The 18,517-nt window shown below is 46.1% G+C and overlaps 8 protein-coding genes across 8 annotated transcripts; 4 read left to right on the plus strand and 4 right to left on the minus strand.

The window, feature by feature from the left end:
- Positions 1-105: 105 nt before the first annotated feature.
- On the minus strand, positions 106-2,768 carry F4813DRAFT_386085 (P-loop containing nucleoside triphosphate hydrolase protein; the record flags this gene model as incomplete). The annotated part of the gene is made up of 5 exons (XM_049246363.1): positions 106-755; positions 808-1,118; positions 1,171-2,078; positions 2,135-2,176; positions 2,232-2,768. 5 exons carry the CDS (start codon positions 2,766-2,768, stop codon positions 106-108), a joined length of 2,448 nt encoding a protein of 815 aa, XP_049102635.1.
- Positions 2,769-4,277: 1,509 nt separating this feature from the next.
- F4813DRAFT_386086 (putative protease inhibitor) lies at positions 4,278-4,920 on the minus strand (the record flags this gene model as incomplete). The annotated part of the gene is made up of 2 exons (XM_049246364.1): positions 4,278-4,696; positions 4,797-4,920. 2 exons carry the CDS (start codon positions 4,918-4,920, stop codon positions 4,278-4,280), a joined length of 543 nt encoding a protein of 180 aa, XP_049102636.1.
- Positions 4,921-7,358: 2,438 nt separating this feature from the next.
- F4813DRAFT_386087 (glycoside hydrolase family 61 protein) lies at positions 7,359-8,266 on the plus strand (the record flags this gene model as incomplete). The annotated part of the gene is made up of 2 exons (XM_049246365.1): positions 7,359-7,988; positions 8,051-8,266. 2 exons carry the CDS (start codon positions 7,359-7,361, stop codon positions 8,264-8,266), a joined length of 846 nt encoding a protein of 281 aa, XP_049102637.1.
- Positions 8,267-8,763: 497 nt separating this feature from the next.
- Positions 8,764-10,087, plus strand: F4813DRAFT_348019 (uncharacterized protein). The gene is made up of 2 exons (XM_049242020.1): positions 8,764-9,805; positions 9,883-10,087. Exon 1 carries the CDS (start codon positions 8,906-8,908, stop codon positions 9,611-9,613), a length of 708 nt encoding a protein of 235 aa, XP_049102638.1. The 5' UTR covers positions 8,764-8,905; the 3' UTR covers positions 9,614-9,805; positions 9,883-10,087.
- Positions 10,088-10,142: 55 nt separating this feature from the next.
- Positions 10,143-11,898, plus strand: F4813DRAFT_386089 (amino acid transporter; the record flags this gene model as incomplete). Its single annotated transcript, XM_049246366.1, has 4 exons — positions 10,143-10,476; positions 10,548-11,059; positions 11,116-11,277; positions 11,329-11,898. The coding sequence occupies 4 exons, from the start codon at positions 10,143-10,145 to the stop codon at positions 11,896-11,898; spliced, it is 1,578 nt and encodes a 525-aa protein (XP_049102639.1).
- A 37-nt stretch (positions 11,899-11,935) lies between these two features.
- Positions 11,936-13,740, minus strand: F4813DRAFT_386090 (P-loop containing nucleoside triphosphate hydrolase protein; the record flags this gene model as incomplete). Its single annotated transcript, XM_049246367.1, has 4 exons — positions 11,936-11,950; positions 12,048-12,347; positions 12,422-12,633; positions 12,690-13,740. 4 exons carry the CDS (start codon positions 13,738-13,740, stop codon positions 11,936-11,938), a joined length of 1,578 nt encoding a protein of 525 aa, XP_049102640.1.
- Positions 13,741-14,151: 411 nt separating this feature from the next.
- On the minus strand, positions 14,152-16,030 carry F4813DRAFT_260817 (Clavaminate synthase-like protein). Its single transcript, XM_049240247.1, has 5 exons — positions 15,518-16,030; positions 15,372-15,469; positions 15,017-15,310; positions 14,716-14,963; positions 14,152-14,646 (listed from the first exon to the last, which is right to left on the minus strand). Exons 1-5 carry the CDS (start codon positions 15,865-15,867, stop codon positions 14,563-14,565), a joined length of 1,074 nt encoding a protein of 357 aa, XP_049102641.1. The 5' UTR covers positions 15,868-16,030; the 3' UTR covers positions 14,152-14,562.
- A 136-nt stretch (positions 16,031-16,166) lies between these two features.
- On the plus strand, positions 16,167-18,367 carry F4813DRAFT_348024 (MFS general substrate transporter). The gene is made up of 5 exons (XM_049242021.1): positions 16,167-16,732; positions 16,780-17,180; positions 17,235-17,388; positions 17,458-17,941; positions 17,999-18,367. The coding sequence occupies exons 1-5, from the start codon at positions 16,524-16,526 to the stop codon at positions 18,149-18,151; spliced, it is 1,401 nt and encodes a 466-aa protein (XP_049102642.1). The 5' UTR covers positions 16,167-16,523; the 3' UTR covers positions 18,152-18,367.
- The last annotated feature ends 150 nt before the right edge of the window (positions 18,368-18,517 follow it).

Raw genomic sequence — 18,517 nt, forward strand, 5'->3', positions numbered from 1 at the left:
TACACCACCTGCAATATCATGATCCTAAAAATATTCGTTGAAATACCAAATACCCAACCGATATCCTACCTCATGCATTTCATGCAATTCATGTAACTCGTATAACTACCACGAGTACTTGAATCCCAAATAGCCGTTGGTACCTATCGTATCCGACAGAGGGGATACTTCCACCTCATTCTCCTCGTTCACTCCAACCTTGTATTTGGTTTCCGGCTGATCTTCGCTGAAGTCGTCACCGTCTTCCAAGTACAAGCCTATTAACGGAGTCGCAATGACCGAATCAACACCACGAGAGATACTCTTAGCTCCGAGTTCGGGCAGGTAGTACTCATTCGCAATGGTAGAGCATACGGTGGCATTGTTCGTGATCTTCAGCCGGACATTGCCAATGAGACTCTCCTCTTCGGGGTCAACCGAGTCGACTACAGGTCCAGCAACTCTCTCTTCCAGTTCCATGATGTACTTGTCGGCCAGCACTAGTTGCTCGTCTGCATTGAAAGTCAGGAAGGGAACAATCTCAGTAACCCGGCTAGTCAATCGAGCTCCAAAGTTAGCAATGCAATCATGACGAAGTTGGCGGGAGAGCTGTTTCTTGAGCGCAAAGTGCTCCAATCGTAGATCGGAATCGCGTAATAGTTTGCTATTCGCCTCGCAGAAGCTGCGAATCGTGTTGTCGAACTTGTCTGTTGACAAGACCCAGATAGTGTCGGCACAATCAATCTTCTGGCTGTTTCGACGGTCCGTGTATTCACCTATGAAGTTTAGTTTCGACTCATGTTGACTTAAGTCAATTGCTTCACGTACCTAAGTCAAAAGTACTCAAAAGCGCCTTGCGGATATCTTCGCTTGTCTTCTCGAATTCTTCGATAAAGACGATGCTTCTTTGCCCAGTTTTTCTAGCGAGGAAGTTGTTCAAAGGTGAGCCCAGCTCGTGGCCCTGCTCCGGTGCGTTGAGACCGAATAGCTCGTCCTCGCTCTTGATGTGGGTCAAGTTAACCCTCTCAATATCTAAGGATAGGATACGCCCTAATTGATTTACGAGGTCACTCTTCCCGTGGCCTTTTAGCCCACCAAAAAAGAGCACCAGCGGCTTCCTGCCTGGTATAGCGAGATTTCTATCGAATGTTAGTCTGATGGATTAGGGACGACTGGATTCCTGACACTTACACCAAGAAGCTCTTTTTCAAAGTCCATGCTGCTAGTCGTTGCCCAATGATAGTTTGCTCCAGGCCAAGGATCTCTTCCGCGTTTCTTCGCAGAGCTAGCGTTCGCTCGCGACCAGATGGCGGTTCCAACCTCGATGCTCTCCAAAGTAGGTATCGCTGTGTTAGACTCAATGCGGCGGCTAACTGTGGCCGTATCTCTGGTGAGCACCAGAGTCTCTCGCTATTTACGATATCTTGTAGCTCTTTTTCGTCAGGACCAGACTCCGGAAGGTCACGATCGAATGGGTCATAGTATGCCGCGGGAATGACAAGGGGCGATGCACCAAGCCTGAGTAGCGTCTCCACAGTCTTAGCTGCTTGTAGACGAGGGCGAGCGCACCGCAGAATCGCGAAGGCTAAGACGGGGAAACGAATAGGTCCATAGGTAGCGTTTGGATCACCGCCGTATTTGATCCAGTAGCGAATAAGCTCCGCGTCATTAGTTTCGACGACGAAGAAAATTGCTGGGAGTCCCACGATTTCTTCATTGAGACTGTCCTTTAATAGATCTGCGTCAATATCATGGTAGTAGCTCAAATATTCGCGCAATTCTTCGACTGAATATCCATTCTGGATAGTCCCAATAACTCTCTCCAGATCAAACCAGCCTGCGTTGCGTGGTTCAGCTCCTAGAGGTTGATTGGGAGGAGGGATACGGGGCAGTTGATCATAGTATGTGATTTCAGTGACTGGCTCTGGCTCTTCGATATTGGGGTTCTCATATCCCTCATCAACCGAGAACGCAGAGCTAGCGTTAATCTCGACAGTCAGTCCTACGGATGCATTCCGCTCAACGTCATCGTCCGATATGTGCGTAAAGCCCGTGTCTGAGAAATGCACCGGGCTTTCTTTGCCGTTTGCTTGATATGCCTATGCTGTATAAGTTACCAGGACACATCAATACATCTGAGAAGCTAGAAACATACCCAAGTTTTAGCGGTCGCATCTGCTGCGTCTCGATCATGGTTCTATACCAAACGGGTCAGCCAAGTTTATCTAAGAATGAGTTTTGGAGGAGCTTACTCTGATGAACTCGCCCAACGCGTCAAGAGTCGAACTTGGAGCTGGTTCTGCGTCGTGGAATGAGACCGGATGTTCATAGTCTTGCTCAACTGATCCCGGCTCTGGCTCGGGTGTTTGATCCCGCGCTAGATCTGGCAGTAGGTCCGGCTCCGGTTCTTCTTGTAGTTCTGGTTCTGGCTCTATTTTTGGCTGCGGCGATTCTGGTAATACTTCTTGAACTGGTTCTAGTTCTGGTTCAAGTTCTCGTTCCCATTCGGGTTCGGGATCTCGCGCCCATTCTGGTTCCTCTTCCTTCCCAGGTTTAGGTTCAGGTTCAGGTTCAGGTTCAGGTATCACTTGTATCGATGGTGGCTCCGGTACTCGTTCTGGAATTGGCTCTGTCTTTGGCTTTGGCTCTGAGGGCAATTCTTGTACTGGTTCTGGAACCGGCTTTGGGATAGGTATTGATTTGGGAGCTCCATCTGGCATTCGATTCGGCTGTGCTTCTTTCCCTGCCTCTGGGGCTTTCTGCGCCGACCTTCTCTTCTTCTTTGCCATGTTCAGGAACGACTGGCTTGGCTTTCTATGGATTAAATTAAGGATATAAGACTCAATTTTGAAGGTGAAAGAATCCATAGAATATATACATAGGTAACTCTATGGTGTTTTGGATTCAAGTTGGGAGTGAGACTTCTAATTTCATCACATCCCCAACAAGAGGGAGACACGCTCTTAACGGCTCCAGATTTATGAGCAGCGCGCTGATTGTTTTTGGCGCCAATGGCACTCTTGATACACCGACGAATGGCTGGGGCGGCTTCCATTTCTTTTTTTCTTTTTTCTGTCGCCGCTGCAGGTCCAGCAATGTTGCATCAACTAGGTTAACAACCAGACCAGGTCGATTTATCAGGGGTGTCTATAGAGAAGTTGAAGTAGCGACATATTATTACTTGCTTCGTTATACCCGACCATGGCCAATGATACTCTGACCCGAAACGTACAAGCTCCAATTGCGCATTTGAGGCGGTCTGGGGTACACAGCTTTGACCGCCAAACACCACACAAAATTAATGCAGCTGCTGAGATGCTGAGAATTAGGCTTCAAACCCAACTTTTCGCTCTCCAATTTCATGCATACCGCTCTGCAGCTTTCCGCTCCCTACTCCAAAGAACTCGACGAATGAACATGCACCCGAGATCATATGAACACGTGCTCATATACTAACTAAACTTATAACAGTCTAACGAGTTGAGTGTACCTAAAGAAGGACTTCTTTGGGCGTGCATGTTGGGGAATGATCGTATCTCACATTAGAAACATAGGGGTCGTCTATTTGTTCCCCAGTTTGCCCCCGTTTGCCCCCGTTTGCCCCGTTCAATATTGCGGTGCCAATTCTTACGACAACACAGAGCTAACAAGACGATTTAATATGATACACGACAACCTGTCAGCAGTGACGTGGTGGTCCAGGTGAGCTAATAATGAAGCTGGACGCAGTTTCTGACAACACTATTGGTTTATTGCGTGCCGCTCATTCTGATGGGTATGGACGTATGCGTGATGACGGAACATAGATTGGGTATTAGACGAGGTCCCCAAAGGCCCAAGAGTAGATACCCAATCTTCAGTTCTGGAACAAGTAATACTGGAGTCAAAATAAAGACACCCGTAACGTGGGCCATGGCAGCAAATGGTAGATGCTAACCCTATGTGGCGAGCAACCACATAAATCTATTTCACGGCCTGACACGAATGCGAAAAATGCAATCCAGGGAGGTTTTAATTAGCAAATTGAACCAGAGCCGCTCGGGCATCTCCTTTTCAACCAGTAAGAATTCCGACAATTCAGCATTGGGATCTATATTGTGGGTATATGAAGGCACCGAAATTGACCTAATAATATCGCAATCCGGCCCTGTCCGTCACCGCTCCAGCCCAAGAAGAAAATACAGAAAAAAGAAAACACAGAAAAAAAACACAGAAAAAAAAACGTTACTCTGTTGACTGAAGACAGGCTGTAAATCTCCCCGAGTAAAAGATCGCAGATGTACTTTAAGCTATAGTGCCTAATTGCTACTGAAGTAATTAACAGCGAGCACAGGCCCAAGCTTAAGCTTCTTCTCCCATCCATCTAAGTCGAAGCGCATGCGGCGCGAAACCCCGACAGGCTTCCCGCCGGCCGGTGCATGTTTCTTGACGTCGAAGCCCTCGGGCTGCTCGTATAAGAAGAGCGCATATCGGTGTGGCGCGCTTGGCGGCGGCGGCGCAGGACCAATGTAATTTACTATGAAGGGTGCCGTAGACTTGAGGGTGAATCCGTTACCGTCGGCTGCTGGCGTAGGTTTCAAGTCCGACTGGATCCAGTGGAGCACCGGACCTAACACGCTGAAGGATGGGAACGGAGCGTCGAGGTCGAGGTGCACTATTATGTAAGTTTTCTCGGGCGACGCCGATGCGAAGCTGATTTCTGGCTCTGATTGAGCGTCTAGGTGATTTAAGTTAGCTCGAATTTGGTATATTCCATAAACAACAGTCGAGTGTTTTCCAATTAACTGTATCTTTAACCATATACCACATACACTTACCGGCCTTTGGAATATACAGCCCAGGTTCGACGTTGACATGCTTGCCGACACTTAAGCCCAGAACCTTGGACTTATCGCTGTCGATGAGCGATAGCGCCGTCTTGACGCTGTTATTGGAAGGCATTTCTCAATGCTTCTAACTATGTAGTCGGATGAGTTGAAGGGATAAGTCTATGATTGATGAAATGAGTCTGACGTAGAAACGTTAGGACAGTAAGGTCTTGGTATTTATTATTTGCTGCTTGACTTAATTTACTATATTCGGATTCTTTCCCATCCAACATAAAGATGGAGATTGCTATAAAGTGTAATTGTTGGACGGAGATTAGCGGAATTGACTCGATAAAGTCCGCCAAGATTGCGACTCTAATAATGAGAAACCTGGATATGATGGGTCCAGAGTCCTGGTATTGTTTATGCAACTGCTATCAGCGGCAGAGACAACGTGATTCTTTCTGGTATTGTAACTGACTGATATCTCTTTAACCCCTATGTCCGCATAGGAGAACTATAAACATTGCAAGGATTGACAATTGCTTCTCCTTAACTACCTACCATATAATGTAAAGTTCTTAATATCCTACAGGAAAAGTTGATATCCAAGCTCTGTATATATTTCACACGTTCCATTATCCACTTCTCCCCGCCCCATGAAGCTTAAAGCAAAGATGGTAACCGTCGGCGGAACCTTTAGGGATGTGATGGGCACTAGAATTGCCGTCCCACTTGCCCCGAAAACGCCGATTGGAGTAATGCCGATTAGAGCAACGCCGAAACGCTTAAAACTGAATTAAGTCCCGGGGTTCTAAGCGTTTCGGCTCCGGCAACATTAGGTAGCAACGGCGAGTTGACGCGGACATGGATAAAATACACTTAAGAATAAACGTCGATATTACCCAGTTTAAGCGAGTATCGCAGTATTACATATATATTCGACTCGCGTATTCGAATCCTTGCCCGAGTATAGACTGACTTATTGACTTTTAGTTGCACATCTACTTGTACCTTTTGTCTCCTCAGTAATAGCAGTGGAATGCTTGATGGCATTTGACCTGAGTTTTTATAGCCCATAAAGGAAGAATCGGCGTATATTCGAGTCCCGGCGTGATGCATCCTTTATGGCGATGCTGCTTCTTGACCCTATCGTATATCTCAAATTTGGCTTGGGGCTCAAGTCCTGGCCGCAAGATCCATATTACTTCCAAGGACTTACTATGTAATTATCAGCGAGGCTATCTCAGATGGATTAGGGAGTAGGTAGATGATCTGTTTTCTATCGGGTCCCTATCGAAACCTAGCACGAATTCCTGACAAGGATCTTACGTAGCAATGGAAGATCGTCAATGTGCATCGTTGGCGATCAAAGTGGAGTTCGATGTCCTTCACCGAGTGCTTGGCGCTAATGGCGGAGCAAGTTTGGGAAGAATCGGCCGATACATCGTAACCAGGCTCATTTTGAGCTTGATAGTCAGGAACAAGGCCTAATTCGGGTTAGCGAGGTCAAATCCTAGGAAAGGTGGAATGGCCCTACATAAGCTCTCCAGATCCTTTCTGACTTGCTATTTTGAATACCTTGCTTATATTATTTCTAGGCAACTAGTTAGCTACCTAATATGAATGCGCCTACGGATACTTCGCATGCTCCTCGGCGCTTAGTGCAAGTCAAATGCGTTTGATGCATCTCACTACCAAGAACAAAAGATCCTGGACTGGGCCGAAGTTGTTAGATTGAGGCTAATGAGTCCGAGCCATCGTTATATTAATTATGTGAGGTATTGCTTTATTCTGCTACGGCAAAAGGCGTTATCCTAGTAGTAAAATGCATGGCAACACTCCTGAATAAATATCATTCAGTACGAATAGCATAACTAGGTCAATTTTGAAGCATGTAAAGTTATGAGATGTGTATAGTCTGTATTGTAACCCTTAGATAGGGAGTGTGAACCTAAGAGTTATGAGTGCTAGACTGTTTGCCTAGCTACCTGTAAGCACTATAATCCAAACCCTGTCTTAAGTATTTTAGTTTCAACACGTTCGCTGTCACATTACACACCAATAACCTTCATTACAATCAGCTCAAGGGAGATTCAGGTTTATGATCACGATTTGACAGGTCATTGAGAGAAAGTGAAGAGGATGCTACATGTGATAGTGAGAGTAAATGTGGAGTATCTGGCCCCCTTTATTAATAGATGATTCTAAATCCTCAAGCTAAGTATTCCATACACCTGCCATTTTCGGATGCTATATCTACTTTTGAAACATGTTTCTATCATGCCAAAATTGTATATGGTATAAGTCGAGCTGTATCTAGGCATCATAGAAAGTGTGTGGGCTTGGCAATGTTTCGCAGAAGCGCGACGCCTTCATCGTCATCGACACTTATAATCATGTATTTAAGAAATGAACAATAACGTCTTGCTTCCATCATGAACTCTCGTTTCCGCAGTAAACGCTAGGTCGCAGGTGCCCATTCACACATACAGCAATTTCGAAGCTGGCCTTCTTTCTTTTTCGAATCACTATCATTAATCTCAAATACTAAACTTGATATTTCCCAATATGCCTTCCTTAAGTGCAACACTTTTGGCTTTGGCCGCCTCAGCACAGGCAGTCCTAGGCCATGGCCACGTTCGAAGAGTAATTGTCGACGGTGTAACTTATCCGGGTTATGAGCGTTGGTCAACCGAAGATCAAAGTCAAGCTGTCACATGGCAATTCACGACGGAAGACGAGGGACCAGTTCCGGTAACATCACTCAGCGGCCCCGATATCATCTGCCATCTTGGAGCGACAAATGCTCAGGCCTCGATCCCAGTGGCTGCCGGTTCTCAACTGCATGTCGTGCGTTTTAATACGATAGGCGGTTTCGAGCACCCTGGTCCCGAGATGCACTATCTCGCTCCGTGCGGTGATGCTGGTTGCGCCAATGTCGACAAGAACAACCTTCGATTCTTCAAGTTCTTTGAGAACGGTCTCGTTAAGGGCGGTATGGCAGATAGCCCTCAGTGGGAAACCCAGAAGTGGGCTACTACCGAAGTCCACAAGATCGTTCAGCCGGAGGGAGAAGGGTTTGTTGACACATTTACGGTCACGATTCCCGCGAACATCCGGCCTGGCCCTTACGTCCTCCGACATGAGGTTCTTGGATTGCACAAGGCCCATGAAGGTCAAGCAGAGTTTTACCCCCAGGTTAGTAGAAACTTGACCCCAAAACATTTTTATATGCGTATGTATTTATTGACTTGAAATAGTGCATCAACCTCGAGATCTCAGGCTCTGGTGACCAGCAACCGGAGGGTATGCCTGCTACTGAAATGTATCACAGCAGCGACCCTGGTGTTGCTCTGAATATCTGGGTCGATCTTGAGTCATATCAAATTCCCGGACCGGCGGTCTCTAACCTCTCCTTCAAGAGAGATACCAAGGCACGCGCTGCCAAGCGTCACCCCCGAGACCTGAAGCACTAAGTTCTCTGCGCCGGTCACTCGAAGAGACTTCCGGCAAGTCTTTTAAAATTATACCACGAACTATTGCTGTATCATATCTATGTTCTCTTCGTCTGCCCTGGACATACTTTACATTTCGCTTGTACAATTGATCAAGATGTATATACTTATCTTTTCTATCTTGCCTAGTTTTCGCCTTAACTTTCTTGAAGAAATCTCATTGCGATCTCTAGATACCCCTTCCTAGAATATGTAGTAAGTGGCATACAAGTGTCCCATAAAGCATCTACTTGATCTGCGTAGAAGGGCTAGCAAACCAATCTGTAAATAGAACAATTCGAGATCCATCCATTCGGATTAGTTTTCTGGCCGCACACACTATTCATTGTACCCCGACAAAGATTCTGCGTCGAAACAACCATACAGTATGGCTGATTATTACTGACAAGGAAATGAATATGAAATTGATAAGAATTTCTTTGTTTCTTGACAATCCCACGCATGATAGCCAAGTGCCTTTGTGAATGTCTCGTAGTATTATACCGCTAGATTATTTATCATAACTATTCCGAACTTAAACTTTTCAATCCAGAAAAATCCAGTCGACCATATCAATGCAAGTCCAACGCCCTATTCCGGATATTGCATTAAAAAAGTGAAATGGATGCGCCAGTTCGGCAGCAGCCCCGGCGCGCCGCCCGGGATAAACATAGACTGGGTAGCTTAACACTAAAGAGCCCCAAACAAGGACACACGTCGGGTCCAGGATCGCCGAAGAAATCGCCCAGATTTGAAACGAGATACCGTAGGAAGAAAGGGGCTATGTCTCATGCGAAAGCAAGAGCATTGGCGACAAAGGCTCTTGAGAAGAAGATATCCTCAATGAATCCTGAATCTGCATGGCTGGAACAGAGTGGGCTTCTTGGTGTTCCTAAGAGCTTTCCGCAAAAGTCCCCTGGTATTCAAAGCCTGCCGTCCCCGAAACTACCCAAAGCCAAGCGAGGACGCGGTAAGAAGGAGAAGTCGGAAGAGGACATGTACATGGATGACTTCCTGCTTTCCGACGAGGAGTTGGGACATTCCGGCGACCTTCAGAGAGCGGAACGCTGGATCCCTGATATGGAGCACCGACGCCGGCTATACCAGAAGCCTAAAAATGTGCCCTCTCAATTATGGATGTCCTACTGCCTCATGGATGACTACATATATAGACAATCTTTGACTGACGAGGAGGTTCTGGCGCATCCCCTTATGGACGACGTTTTGGAGTTTCAGCACGGCGGTAGCAGCGACAAGGTAGTTCCACCGCCTGGCTTTCAATGGAACGAAAAAAGGAGATTAGTACCTATTCTGGAGGATCGAGCATGAGAAGTAGCCAAGATGACATTGACAAAAGCTCTTGTAGTTAAAAAGTTATTGTACTTTGGTTCACTTGCCTGTGTATGAGTCTTCAATAGAACAAACACTTGTGGTATTTTAGGTTGCGACTTGGGTAATGCTTGTAAATTGTGGGATATTCATAATTGTGAAAATAGTAAGACCTGTACTGCGAGATGCCTCCTAAGGAGGTGGTTAATCGAATTCTAGCTGCAAGTAGGGTAAATATAACAGTTAATGAAAATATCAAACTAAGATACCTTCTATGAATTGTTAGCTCATTAGGTTAACCTATGTAGAACTTGATCTTGTCAACAGGGATGAGACTTAAGTGAGAAGCAATAACGTGTTAACAGCTAACAAATGGCTAAAAAAGGGGGCACGGTTAAGTTATGTAAATGCCCCGCGTTCAATAAGAGAATTGCGTGATTGATTGAACTCCGCTTCAACATTCCCTCATCAACAATTATTCAAGATACGCTCGAATAAACGATCTGAGATATCAGTCAGCCTCAATAAAATGACATCGTCATCTGAAATCGAAGACGGGGTCTCCAGGCCTCTCCTTGCCGGCCAAAGAGATGAGCAGGATGCTGGCTCAACACATGGTGATGCCCCGCCACCGCCTCCGACCCGGGATGCGGGCACATTCACTAAGAACCTCGGCGCTCTCGAGGCTTTCGCCATAGTTATCAGTATTGTTATCGGAAGCGGTATATTTACTTCCCCCGGATCTATAGACACCAACGTACCATCCCCGGGCGCTGCCTTGGTTGTTTGGTTAATTGGCGGCGTGCTTGCGTGGACCGGCGCCTCGACCATGGCAGAGCTGGGAACAGCGATTCCTGGCGAAGGTGAGTTAATCTCATATATAACTTGTCTGGTATATTCGTAAATGAGATATAGCGGCTAAGCTATATCATAGGCGGAGTGCAGCCGTATCTTCAATATATATTCGGAGATGTCTTCGGTTTCCTCGCCGCCTGGACATGGATTGTAGCCGTCATGCCGGCTACCCTCGCCATTCTAAGTATCGTGTTCGTCGAGAGCATTTACTCTGCGATGGGAGTGACTGATCAGGCCGGGAGAATTGAACATAAGCTATTTTCTATTCTCATTCTGATCGTCATTAGTGTCGCCAATTCTATCAGTACTAAAGCCAGTACTCGCCTCAATAACTTCTTTGTGGTCACGAAGTTCATCAGTATCGCAGGAATTGTGATAGCTGGAATAGTAGTTGTCATACTTCAGACCACCGACCCGGAAAGGGATATTGGAGGGCGAGACTGGTTCGAGAAGCCTTGGTTTGGCAATAGAGAAGTTCTTAACCCCGACGGGAGCAAGACGGATTGGAATGAGCTCGGTGAATGGGAGATTCTTGGTCATTATTCTGCGGCGTTATATGGGGCATTATGGGCTTACTCTGGGTGGGATAAGGTGAGTTTCTATTCTATCGATGTTGGTTTAGATGGATTGCTCAAATAACTTCATAGGCAATTTATGTCTCTGCCGAGCTTCGATCACCAGCGCGTCAACTTCCACTCGCAATTAATAGCGCCATCCCGACGATAATACTCTGTTTCATAACCGCGAATGCTGCCTACTACATATTACTTCCATGGAACGTGGTCTCGACAACAGACAGTGTCGCTGTGGTAAGTACAATCTTTTTAATATGGCGTGATGTCCACTAAATTATTGAATAGACTGCTATCACTCGTATTCTTGGACAAGGGTTTGGCATTGCCGCCGCCGCTCTTATCTGCCTAGTCGTCGCCGGCTCCCTCCTTGGTAATTCGTTTGTCGCTGGTCGCATGGCGGTCGCGGCGGCAAACATGAACTGGTTTCCTCGTATTTTCGCCTCCGTCGGCCGTATCGGATTAAAACCCAGGACGGAAGATGAGCAGAGCTCCCCTAGTGCGTCACGATCGGATGCTCCCATCAACGCCATCTTACTTTCAACCATCCTTTCGGCCTTATACATCCTTCTTGGGAATTTCCGTGCTCTCTTGACTTTTAATGGGCTGGGCGAGTATTCCTTCTTCTTCCTAACTGTTCTGGGCGCTATTGTTCTTAGATTCCGCGAACCAGGACTGCGACGGCCATATAAACCATATGTTCTGGTTCCGGTAATATTCGCAATAGTTAGCGGGTTTGTGGTAATTAGAGGTGCCTTCTTCGCACCCGTGTTGGCGCTTGTAGTTATCATTGTATGGATCATTGGGCTTGGGTTCTACTGGGTTAGAAAACGATTGGCTGAAAGGCAAGAAGAATAATTGATAGATATATAGTTCTATGCTTTTGTAGGGGTGCTTATCTCTTCCTGACCTATTCGCGAGATGGACAGCTCTTCGCGATCCTCCACCGTGGGATTCAGTTGTATTACATATCGTTCACAATCTCCCTTATTCACGCCATCACTTACAAGGCCATCCATGTCGACGTACTTCAAGATGAACTTGCGTCTTAACGTCCGAACACCCTTATAGATGGACCGCGCCCCGAGCCTTTCCTTGTACCACTTCCTAGCTATCTCCTCGCAAACCTTCCCGTCTTCAATTACGCGGATATTCGTGTGGCCGACCAAGCGGTTGGTTCCTTCGTCGATAGGGCATCGAACTTCATCTATAAACTTGAGAAGGAATTTGTGAGCGACGACAGCCTGCTCACCCTTGTCGAAGGGGAAGAACGGTGCGATTTCGTCAATGCGGCCTGTAACCGCGGGCTATAAAATAGTCAATACGATATGATGCGAGACATTTTTCTAGTGTAGATATATAAAAGCAAACATAAACTAACCGAAAACCGACTCATGTAGAGTTCTTCGAGCTCGTTTTGGAGGGGCTCAATCGATATATTCGCCCTATCTTCATCGTTGCTACACTTAATAAGATATTGCGAATGGAATCGAGAGATGGCATCATTGCCCAAGTTCGTAGCTAGGATCCAAATAACTCTTCGGCAATCTAATTCGGCATGATCGGACTCCCCGCGACGATCACGATATGTGCCTAGTAAGATGTAAGTTATTCATATGCCAAGAAAATCCGACTGTGGAAAGGCGTACCATCATCCATGACCTTGAGTAGTGCATTTCGTGTATCATAATCGGTCTTGTCAAACTCGTCTAAAAACACAACGCACCGTTTTCCTTGGTTATCCACAAGGAAGTTGTTTAGTGGTGCGCCATTAGCATTGCTCTCGTAGCCAAATGTGCTACCGAATAGTGCCATGTGAGAATTGATATGAGTACAATCAATGTTAATATTCTGAATCGACAGCAAAGAGCCCATCTGGGTAGCGAGTTCTGTCTTTCCGTGACCAGAAGCACCCGCAAAAGCTACCACAAGAGGCTTCTCGGTGTCTTGTGCCATATGAGTATAGACTGTATCTATAACTAGTTTCACAGTTAACTCCTGGCCAATAATCCGGAAAGGCAATCTCAGGAGTGCTGTCATTTTCAAGGCTGCAGTTATCTGGAGCATACGCCTTGCGGGTTTTCCGAGACGACTAGCCCTCCAGAGATAATACCGAGTCGTCAGGTCAAGTGACTTGGCTAGTATAAGCCTGTACTCGTCAACACACCATCTCTCGGAATCCAAAATGTTATCTCTGTCGTATTTCGTCGCGATTGGTGTTTTGACATAGTTCTTCCACATTTCTTTAGGTATCGCTAGAGGGTCTGCTCCGTACGATAGCAATAATTTGACCATTTCCAAGCTGGTGTGTCCATTTCTTGTAGCACGCATAATGGCAAATGCTAATAGCGGGACATTATCTTCGAAGTCTTCAGAATTGGCATTGCCGTTATATTCATGAAGGAGCTGAACGATCTCGGTGTTTCCAGTGTCAACTGCATAGGTCATGATACGAGGGCCATTGACGTAATGTTCCAGAGACCTACTAACTTCCTCCCGAGGAAATCGTTGGAGGTATTCTTTAATACTTCTTTGGCTGCATTTCTGCGAGAGTGCAGTGGCTAATATGTTAGCGGAAAACTCATAGCACTCCCATGAAAGCGCGATATCTGGGGGGTGATCGGCATGATCAAACTTCAGCTCTGGAAGGTAGAACAGCAGTTCTGCCGTACGGGGATGAATGAAGCTATCCCGTGACATCACGGCTTGTTGTGCTTGTCTAAGTAGAGCTCTAGTGCGGAGGGAAGCCAAGCATCGGAGGACTCGGCAATAGTGAAAATAATAACTTAATAAGAAGAAAACAATGATATGGCTTCGTTTTGCTCAAAATGTGCGTACCCAACGGTGTTAACTGGCAAGGCGTCTGGCCGTCAATGGCGGCTTTTCATAAGTTGACAAGTTGATAGATCACTTTAGTCTCTATCGACATTTGGACGGCAGCCTGCGCCTCCCTAGCCGTCGATAAAACTTCCAACCTGTTCCGTTTGCTGTGCCACCCACTGTAGGTGCACCTAGAGATTTCCTCGTCTGTATTCAGGTAGGTACCTGTTATAGTTTTCACGGCATGTACCAATGTGGCGTCCCGTCATTATTGGAACTCCTATTCTTGATGCTCCGTTCGTGAAAATACTGGCTGATTCCTTCTTGCATATCTAGCATGTGACTTGGAAACAATTCCATGCTATTGATCTGTTACGCGTTCTATGATTACCTAGGTTAGGTACCTACCTGTAGGCATCAACTCCTATTCCGGATTACCTACGTACCAGGTATTTGGCAGCCTTGAGTTCTGGGACTGCACGAGCCAAGCGGGGTCGATGGCTGATGCGAAAAACACAACATGTTGTCAGAGAAGGGAGTAGAGTTCTTAAACCTCACTAATAGTTGCGTCATTTATAGGCGGTGGTTTATTTATGTATTTAACTACGGCTCACAGTTGTGATAGACAGACCTCGGAGGTGTTAACGCTAGTTGGATAGGTAGGTAGCTATAACACATTCGCTGTACTTCCTATCAGAATCATCACACTCGACTGTCATCCCATAAGCCTGCTAGCACTATTCTCTTGCCAGTCCACGGAGAACGCGAATGCATTACTGCATAGTTCTATTGGCACATTAGTAAGATGGTCGAGATCTGGTTGAGGCAGGCATTCTAAAAGACAGGCATGCATACATCGAGTAGGACAATATCTCCAACTTGCCATTCAATTAATACCTGGAGAGATTCTGCCAGTGAGAGTGCTAAGTCGAGATACTCTTTCTCTATCGGTGTACCATCCCCATACTCGGGAGGCGGATGATATGAGTCGTCGTCGCCTCGGTAGGGAGGTTCTGTCGCTCCATGGTACTTATTTCGGCCCCATGCACTCGTAACATTACCAAACCATGTGGATAGGCCGGTGTCCTCATGCTTCCTAATAACTATGCTCATCATCAGTTTCCGAGTTTTAGACGTATGAAGTGGAGAACCTTACTGGGAACGATATGCGTCACGCTCAATGAACCATCGTCATGCCATTGAAAGTGGTTACTGTGCCGTCGGACTTCATTTTCAATCTTCTGCCTAATAACCTCCCTATCGTCGCCTGGATTCACATGCTGGCCGTATGCGCCAAAGATACTTGTCCCTGTGTTCGATTTTACGTCCTCCAACCCGTATCTATACACGTATTTAACCCCTTTTTGAAGCAACTTCTCGATAAACTCAGGTTCCCGTTCCTTCAATGCGGCTGCCAGGCCAAGACTAGAGATAATTGGTGTCTCGCCCCCTGAAAAGCAAGTTAGATCATAGTAGGGTTAGACAAGATGTTGAATATTCCAATTAAATACCAGACTGGGGTGCTTGTAGACAAGCAAATGTTAACCACGAGGGGTTTATCGTCGACCAGCCGTACTCATTATGAGGCCAGATAGGAAGTTCCGCGGGACTCTTAGAGGTTAGCAACGTCATTACAACAAAGGCTTCTGGACTTTACCCTTCATTCGCTGTTTTGATATTCTTAGCCAGCACCGTTCGTAATGGCGGTCGGCCAACCTCTTCGTGAGGCGGGAACCCGAATGCATGAGCTACGTCACTGTACTCTTGAGGCGTCTTGATAGGTAGCCCGCGAATGAGAACCGCGCCGCCATGCTCCCTCAATTTATTGAACAATTCGCCAGATTCTGATAGTCTCTTTATGGCTAGTATAGACTCTTCTAATGTGGGATCCCACTCCTTGGCTGGTTTCAGTGCCAATGGGAATAATGTGTCGGTGTTCAACCCAAACCTGGCTGTCTCTTGCTGGCCAGAGAATGTGAAAGCTTCGAAACGATCATGTTCAGACATCTTGGACTAGCACGCTTATATTACAGCGAGCTGGATTAATCTTTCAACCTAACATGATCTCCTGTACTAATATAGAAGTATGTCTCGCGATGACCAAATTAACCCACAGTTATTGTGAGGTGTAAATCTTTGTTTCTTCCACGAATCGGAACGGGCTCAAAAGACGTCAATGACATTTGGAATGTCGCAACTTATACATCTCCGCAATTCCCCTTAGGCAGACCTATTCATTGGCTGCTTACCTTTAAATTAGGCCATACCCCTCGAATGTGTAGCATGCCAATCTATTCTGCAGCATTATTCCATAAAGGTTGACTAGCTTTACTCCTTAGTAGGCGAGTGTGTGGCCATGCTATTCATGATTGGTTAATCAGATGGTTGAGAACTGCCACATGCGTACGCAGCGTCCCAGGAACCAGGTTCAGAGCACAATGCAACTCACGATTAAAGTAATAAAAAAGCCGATTCGAAGCACGCAATTGTTCCAATCGAGGGGCTGATACCATTGTATTCTTAAAAACTTGTGTATAATAGGTAATCTTTAGACCGAGAGGGGCCAATATTGACGTACCTATAAGCAGCTATAGGTACCTAATCTATGAAGAGAGTCAAAAGCTACGAATTTCTACTTAATATCTGGCAACTTATCGCATAGTATGTCTTCAGACGATATAGCAACGTGTGATCCTACCGATGCATCACCGCCCAGCGAAGAAGTTGATGTAAGCCCACCAAAATACTCTTGGTATCATGGAGTCTTTTTCAACGCAACAGTTGTTGGCATTTCGGCATTTGTGACGGCAGGATTATGGAATGCGATGAACTCGGTTGGTGCTGGGGGGCAGCAGACCCCGTATCTCGTCATGTAAGGGTTTAAAAGGACGAATTGGCCTCGACTAATGGAGTATATAGGGCGGGAAATGCTATTCTATTCGCCGTCATGACGCTGACGTGCCTGACTGGAAGTATGATGGCCAACCGATTCGGCTTGCGGAACTCTTTAGTAGTCGGCACAGTTGGTTATGTGATCTACTCGGCAGCTCTGTACACGAATAATCGCTACGGTACGGAATGGTTCATATACATAGGCTCGGCAGTCTGCGGCCTCTCAGCAGGGATTTTCTGGGCAACAGAAGGCACCATTATGCTGAGCTATCCCGAGCCAGAAAAACGTGGCAGGTACCTGGCTTATTGGCTCAGTTATCGCAACAGCGGCTCTATACTCGGTGGTATTATTAACCTTGCCTTCAACTACCAAGGAAAGACGACGGGCAAACTTGACTGGATAACCTATATCGTCTTTGTTGCTCTACGTTAGTTCCGACTGTGCCCGTGACAGTTACCGAAGTGTCTAACTTATGTTTTAGAATGCTTGGGGCCGGTGTGTTCCCTATTATTGACCCCGCCCGAAAAGGTCGTCCGCAGAAATGGATCGCGTGTCCACCTGTTAGATAGGATATCAGACCTTGAAGAGCTAAAGGCCCTGACACGTGTTCTGCTACGAAGAGACTTTCTCTTAATGTAGGTTTTGGCGATATCTAAATCCAATAGGCTAGGTACCTCATGCCATACTGACCTTGGGTCTAATAGTATGCCTTACTTTGTATACGTCACATGGGAGCTCCCATATATTAGTGCCTACTTATCCCTATATTTCTCAGTCCGTTCTCGCGCTTTGGCTTCTCTTGTGTCCGCGATCGCCCAAGTTATCACAACCCTCGTATTCGGTGCTTTCTTGGATTGGACGAGAGTCAGTCTAAATAAGAGAGCTAGATATGGGTATATAGCCATGATGATTCTCATTAGTGGTTGCTGGATTTGGGGGGTCATCATACAAAACGAATATACGCACCATAAACCAGCCTTGGACTGGAACGATGGTGGATTTGGGAGAGGATGGGCATTATATATTTTCTGGCAAATCAACTTCTCACTCACGTATAACTTTGGCTTCTGGATTATCAGCTTCCTAGCCAGGGAACCCAAAGATATTGTCAGATATATGTCGGTTGCAAGAGCTACAGAGTCAGCTGGACAATGCATCTCGAGCGGCATTAGCTCAACTTCAGCACCAGTATGTCAATACACAATCAATCCATGTCTCTATGACCATCAACTAACTCTTTCACAGCTAATATCAGCTTTGGGGGTTAGTTTTGCCCTATGGGGTATTGCTGTCATCCCGACATACTTCGTAGTGCGCCAAGTGGGAGTAATTCATATTGGCCCTGAAAAATCAACCTCAGATTCTCACGAAAACGACAAGAGATTAGAAATGTCATAGTGCTAATTACCTATCTTTGATACTAACTTTTGCTTCGTCTAAAATCTACTTAATCAATTGGTACCCCTAAATACGCTAAAGACAGGACTATCAAGGAACAAATGGGCTAGGGGTAGATTCAGGGGTAGATTCAGGGGTAGATCTACTAGGATTAGTTATTAAAAGGCGCACAGCGCCCTCGAAATAGAGTAGAAATTCAGTGATCATGAAATAGAGCCAGAAATAATTCCTCGAGAAGTTTTTCGTAAGTCTCGGGTTCGACCCCTATGAGGAGCCGCAAGTAGGTCAGCCCGTTCTGGTCAGTCAATTCGAATGTCGAATCCTAGGTCCCAGCGTTTATATATACCTACCTAATATATATTATTC

Source organism: Daldinia decipiens (assembly GCF_022478715.1).
Source record: "Daldinia decipiens strain CBS 113046 unplaced genomic scaffold F4813scaffold_5, whole genome shotgun sequence".
NCBI lineage: Eukaryota > Fungi > Ascomycota > Sordariomycetes > Xylariales > Hypoxylaceae > Daldinia > Daldinia decipiens.

What these genes read in the sequence shown, in the direction of transcription:
- F4813DRAFT_348019 (XM_049242020.1), top strand. Translation starts at nt 8,906, where the DNA reads ATGGATGCGCCAGTTCGGCAGCAGCCCCGGCGCGCCGCCCGGGATAAA.
- F4813DRAFT_260817 (XM_049240247.1), bottom strand. Translation starts at nt 15,867, where the DNA reads ATGTCTGAACATGATCGTTTCGAAGCTTTCACATTCTCTGGCCAGCAA. An exon ending in CGTGACGCATATCGTTCCCA is followed by an intron (nt 14,964 to 15,016) that starts GTAAGGTTCTCC and finishes TGATGAGCATAG; the next exon opens with TTATTAGGAAGCATGAGGAC. An exon ending in GAGATATTGTCCTACTCGAT is followed by an intron (nt 14,647 to 14,715) that starts GTATGCATGCCT and finishes ATGTGCCAATAG; the next exon opens with AACTATGCAGTAATGCATTC.
- F4813DRAFT_348024 (XM_049242021.1), top strand. Translation starts at nt 16,524, where the DNA reads ATGTCTTCAGACGATATAGCAACGTGTGATCCTACCGATGCATCACCG. An exon ending in TATCGTCTTTGTTGCTCTAC is followed by an intron (nt 17,181 to 17,234) that starts GTTAGTTCCGAC and finishes CTTATGTTTTAG; the next exon opens with AATGCTTGGGGCCGGTGTGT. An exon ending in CGAAGAGACTTTCTCTTAAT is followed by an intron (nt 17,389 to 17,457) that starts GTAGGTTTTGGC and finishes TGGGTCTAATAG; the next exon opens with TATGCCTTACTTTGTATACG.